The sequence below is a fragment of the Gracilinanus agilis genome, unplaced genomic scaffold (assembly GCF_016433145.1).
Source record: "Gracilinanus agilis isolate LMUSP501 unplaced genomic scaffold, AgileGrace unplaced_scaffold21529, whole genome shotgun sequence".
Lineage (NCBI taxonomy): Eukaryota > Metazoa > Chordata > Mammalia > Didelphimorphia > Didelphidae > Gracilinanus > Gracilinanus agilis.
This window is the reverse complement of record NW_025353059.1, coordinates 1-5,617: the sequence shown is the minus strand read 5'-3', so window position 1 is coordinate 5,617 and position 5,617 is coordinate 1. Positions and strand designations below refer to the sequence as shown.

The 5,617-nt window shown below is 45.4% G+C and overlaps 1 protein-coding gene across 1 annotated transcript; it reads right to left on the bottom strand.

Moving 5' to 3' along the window:
• Positions 1 to 308: 308 nt before the first annotated feature.
• On the bottom strand, positions 309 to 5,212 carry LOC123254415 (UDP-N-acetylhexosamine pyrophosphorylase-like protein 1; the record flags this gene model as incomplete). Its single annotated transcript, XM_044683443.1, has 4 exons — positions 309 to 494; positions 1,370 to 1,510; positions 4,404 to 4,597; positions 5,040 to 5,212. Coding segments are annotated over 4 exons (694 nt in total), but the record flags the coding sequence as incomplete, so codon positions are not given.
• Between the last annotated feature and the right edge of the window lie 405 nt (positions 5,213 to 5,617).

The window sequence follows — 5,617 nt, the reverse complement described above, 5'->3', positions numbered from 1 at the left end:
TTGCCCTCTTTCCTTTGTCCCCTTTGCTCCTTAGCCTGGATTATATTTATGTGTATGCATAAAGGATCTCCCCTCCTCTCCCCTCCCCTTCCCCGGGAGAGTGTAAGCTTTCTGAGGACCTGGACTGCTTCATTTTTGACTTCGTATTTCCTTTGCACATAACAGGCCCTTACTTCATGTTTGCTGAATTGGATAGGATGGAGGAAATCGGTAGGGGGAGCACTGGAGTAGGAAGAGGACACACTGGGGTGAGGAAGTTGGGAAAGGAATCTCTAGCCTTTGTGGGGCTGCTCTCACCAAATGCTTACCTGGGCTGCTCTGGAATCCTGACTCCATTTTCATCTAAGAAGTGGGCACCAGCCCGCACGGCCCAACGGTAGTGCTGAGCTAGGAGGGCCTGCCGGGCAGTGGTGGGGCTGTCTTTGTTCGCGGTGTCTGCATTTTTTAAGGGAGAGAATTCCTCTTCTCTCAGGACTTCAAAGGCAACAAAGTTTCTAGTGGCAAAAGAAATGGCATCAAATGAAGCCCCTGTTGTGGGAGGTGTCCTGGGGGAATGGGCAAGGAGGGGATGCTGAAAGGATACTGTGGTTTTGAGTGGGTTTAACCCAGAAGTGGAGGTTTTAGGATTCTACCCCCCACTCTCTAAAAATAATAAAGAAAAATAAAAATCACCAGGTGTGTAAAATCAGAAAAGGAGAAGAGGAGAGCACAAGGCTATTTGAAACACCTGCAGCTTCTATTTATGACTCTGATGGGCAGAATGCCACTTTTACTCACTGGCACTCACATCCTCTCTCCTTAAAAACAGCTGCCCACCCTTGGGATCCGATGCTACTTATTTATCACGATCTCCCCACTGCTCTTAATGTTCCAGCTCCCTCTGTCCCCTTCATGCCTTTGGAGAAATGTGAAGCTTTTCCACATTGGATGTGGTGTCTACACTGATTCCTTAATGAGAAGACTGGATATGGTGAACTTACCTGATCTCAGCCTGGGAACCTGCTACCAGGAGACATAAGCTATTCATTTTAGAGCTGGAAGAAAGCTTAGAGTTCATCTAGTCCAATTTGTTCATCTTACAAATAAAGGAAACTGAGGCCCAGAGAAATTACTGTCTTCAGCCACACAGGTGACACGTGGTAGAGGTGATATTTGAACTCAGGGCCTCTGACTTCAAATCCAATGGTCTTTCCACTGCATCATAAGTCTCCACTCTCACCTCTCTCTCCCAATACAAAACGCACACAATGACTCCAAATTTCCTAGTGTTCTGGGAAGTTCCATGTTATGGAAACTTTAACCCAACCAAGGGAGAGACAATCAGGGGGTGGGAGGCTGAGAAGGGAAAAAATTCATTTCTGCCACTAACTTTGAGAACTGGAACACATCAAACACGAACTTCTCCATCTTTATTCCATTTGGCTTGAGAGGCTTTACCAGATTTCCATCCTCATCCACAAAAGGGACCTTCTTGATGGCAACATGTGACTTCAGTAAAGGCTCAAATTCCCTGTAGGGGGCAGAGGAGAAAGGGAAAAATTAATCAAGTCGTTTCTTTCCAGAGTCATCCTCAATAAGGTAACCACAGGCTAGGGAAGAGCCTGGGAAAGCAGCCTCCCAAAATCTCCCCAAGAGCTCTTGGCCCTACCATGGGCAGAGCAGGCACAGCAGACGTGAGGCCTAACCGGTGGGGGCAATGCTCCCATCAGCAGGTAAAAAATGAACATAAATCTGAAGCCTTCCTTCTCATCCTGATGGGCTTAAATTGAAGATAGCTTGGATCTAATACTAGTGATTACAGATATTGGACCCCAGGTCAGTGTAAGAGAAGAGAAAGACCTGGGAAGTGTTTCTCCAGTTTGCAAACAGACAGAGAGACCTGGCACATTTTTCAGACGATTCACATTCTGCCAGCCTGAGAAGTAGGATTTACTTATTACAGTCAAATAGACAAGAAAATCCTACTCCAATCCTTCTGAAGATATGGAGTAGGGAAAGAGACCTTCCTACTCTCTCTCCAAAGCCCCTTTAGCATCTTCCTTAAGATTCCAAGAGAAGTGATCCTGTATCTGAATTTTGGGGATGGCTGGAGGGAAGGGAGGAAGTGAAAGGTACCAATACCTAAATTCCTACCCCACCCCTTCATCATTCCATCCAAAAAGGTGAAATTGTCCCCAGCACTTTTCTCTTCCTTACCAATCTATTTACTCAGGCAAAGGTCAGGGAAAGACAAAGAGGAAGTCCAAGAACCTCAAGGGAATATCTCCCCAATATACAGCATAACACACATTTAATAGGCATTACAGTGTACTGAGTATTGTTTTAGATGATAGGGAGATAAAAATGTTAGGTAAGAATTAGTCCCTGCCCATAATCTAATAAAGTGATAAGAAAATAGCAAGAATATCACCTTATATAAGCACTATTTTAAGCCAATTAGATAGTTAAAAAAACAAAGGGCTATAGGAAAGCTTAGAGATGATAATCAACAATGGACAGCTAGGTGGCACAGTGGATAGAATTCTGAGTCTGGAGTCAATTATCTTCCCTAGTTCAAATCTAGCCTAGTTATGTGACCCTGGGCAAGTCACTTCACCCTGTTTACCTCAGTTTCCTTATCTGTAAAATGGGCTGAAAAAGGAAATAGCAACCCTAAATGGGATCACAAAGAGTGGGACAGGGCTGAATAACAACATTTACTAATGGAGGGGGAAAGTTAGGAAAGTTTCTATGGAGGGGGATGATGTTGAGTTGCATGAAGATACCTATTATAGATGGTAGAAAAGGGATTAAGAACCTGAGGGCTAAAAGGATGCTACCCATAATGGGTATTGGAATAATTCCATTAGAGAGAAATACTAGAAAGGTCACTCAAGGTATTCTCTGTAGGAATTCAACAGAGAGACAATTAACAGTAGTTCCTAAAATTTTTTTGGTTGGTTTAAGCAGAAGGATTTATTAGGGTTCAGGTTAGATACAGGTCTAGACAAAGCATTGGGAAAGAACTGGGCTTTGGGATACTGAATCGAACTTCCTTAAGAAGGCCGTCTATATATAAGAGGTGCCTCCACTTCCTCTTTTTTCACTTTCTTCTTAGATACTAGAGTGTCTGACCACAACTTTTCGGTCTTCTTTGCTGTATCTTCATGCAAGTCACACCCACCAATGGTGGGTATCCCACCTGGTTCTGTCCTCCAACTCTTACTATTTTACATAGCAATTTCATCAACTCTTGTGGATTCAACTATCATATCTATGCTGATAATCCTCAGATCTATTTATCTAGCTCTAACTCCAATGCTGATTTCCAATCTGGTATTTCCAGCTGCCTATTATACCTTGCAAACTGAATTTCCCATAGATATCCTAAACTCAACATGTCCGAGAAGTGTCAAAAACATTCTCTTTTCTCCAAAACCCTCTCTTAGTCCCATTTTCCCTATTATTATTAAGGGTATTGCCATATTCCTGGTCACTGGGGCTTACAACCTAGGTGTCATCTTCCACTCTTCTCTCACCTCCCATATTTAATCTGTTGCAAAAGCTTGTCATTTCTACTTTAATAACTTCTCCCCTGCGTGCCTCCTTCTCACCTCTGATACTACCACCATTCTGATGCAGGTCCTTGTTCCCTCACAACTGGACCACTGCCATAACCTGCTTGTTGGTCTGCCTGCCACAAGTCTCACCCTACTCCAGTCCCTCTTCTGTTCAGCTATCAAGGTGATCCAAAAGCCCAAATCTGGCCACCTCACATATACCACATCCTGACCCTTTGCACCCCTTACGACAAACTCCAGTGGCCCCCTATCACCTCCAAGATTAAATACGAAACCCTTCATCTCTTTCCAGTCTTCTTACAACCTCTCACACTTTTTGTAAACTAGTAACACTGGCCCCTTCTTGTTCCTTGCACAAGATGCTCCATCTCCACACTCCAGGCATTTTCTCTGGCCATCCTAATACCTGGAACATTCTACTTTCTCACCTGTGCCTCCTGGCTTCCTTTAAGTTCCAGCTAAAATCCTATTTTCTATAGCAAGCCTTTCTCACCACCACCACCCCTTATTGTCTAGCACCTTTCCTCTGTTGATTATTCCCAATTTATCCTGATAGCTTGTTTGTACATAATTACTTGCACATTATCTCCATTAGACTTTGAGGTCCTGGAGAGCAGGGACTGTCTTTTGCCTTTCTTTGTATCTACAATGTTTAGGACGGTGCCTAACACCCACAAAAGGTCCTTAATAAATGTTTATTGACAGATTCTGGATTCCATATCCTGTAGCACACAGGAGCCAGAGAGGACAGTCAGGCAGGCAGTCATTTTGATAGAGAAGCTATCCACAGGGAGCCTTCGAGGCCCAAGTCAGTGACCCCTGGTGTGAGGAAGTAAGATTCACCGAGTAACAGTCTGCAGGAAGCTCCGGGTAAAGAAGTGGTTGCATATGTTGCCTGCGTTGAAGACCAGATTCCCGCTCTCATCCCGGCGCTGCACCGTGTCCAGGCCCACCTCACTGTATTCCACCACCTGGTAAATGCCATCCACCTGGCACACCACACCCACAGGCTCTGTGGGGTAGGCCTTCTCCACGACCTGAAGACAAATTATAAGGAAAAGAGGACAGGATTCAGGAAGCCAATTATCCCTAGAGACCAGTGGGCAATGGGAGCCCCTTCTCTGTATCCCCATGGCACCCAGAGGCTACTCCCAGGGGATCACGGTCCCTCCCAAATGCTAAACTATTGTGACAGTAAGAAAATCAAAAGATCAGGGGAAAGGAACTAGAATGCAATGTAAGAAATAATTCTGGACTTAAGAGCCAGAGGATCTGGGTTCAAATCCTTACTCTATCCAGCTCTGTATCACCTTAGGCAAGTTCCTATTAATTTCTTTGGGCTGGAATAGATGATCTCTTAGTGTCATGATTCCCTAAGAATGGTCCAGGAACCAGAGTTAGGGCCCGGGTTCAATCAAGATCCAGATATGGCTTGTGGGGGTCGGGGGGGGGGTGCAGGGAGAGAAAGAGGGTGCTGACCTTGGCCCCACAATCTGCACCCTTCAGCACACAGAAGCCAATGAAGACAGGGTCCGCCATTTTAACGAGGATGTTATCCACACAGTACACGTGGACGTACTGTACTCCACGGCGCTCCATGTCCCCCAAAATCCCATTGTCCACCAGGGCTCGGTACAAACCACCATTGCCATCTGAACACAAAGGAGAGGAGAGGGAAGGGGATGCATGGCAAAAGAGCATGGCCTGCACTCAGCTAGGCTAGGAGTGACAGGGGTGAGCATTAAAGACCCTCAGCTCAGCCTACGGCTCCCACGAGGAATGCCAGCCTGGATTATTGTCCTGCCACGAAGCAAGGCTTCAAGCCTAGGTCACTGCAGCCCAATTCTAACTGCTAAGCTAGAACCCACAGACCAACGGACTATACTATCTCACTGGAAGATGGGCAAGACTGGTATTAATGGGGGGAATCAGTGAACTGAGAGCCAGGCCTAGAGATGGGAGGTCTTAAGTTCCAATGTGACCTCAGACATTTCTAGTCCTAATTGCTTGTCTGCCTTGGAACCAATACACAGTGTTGATTCTAAGATGGAAGAGAA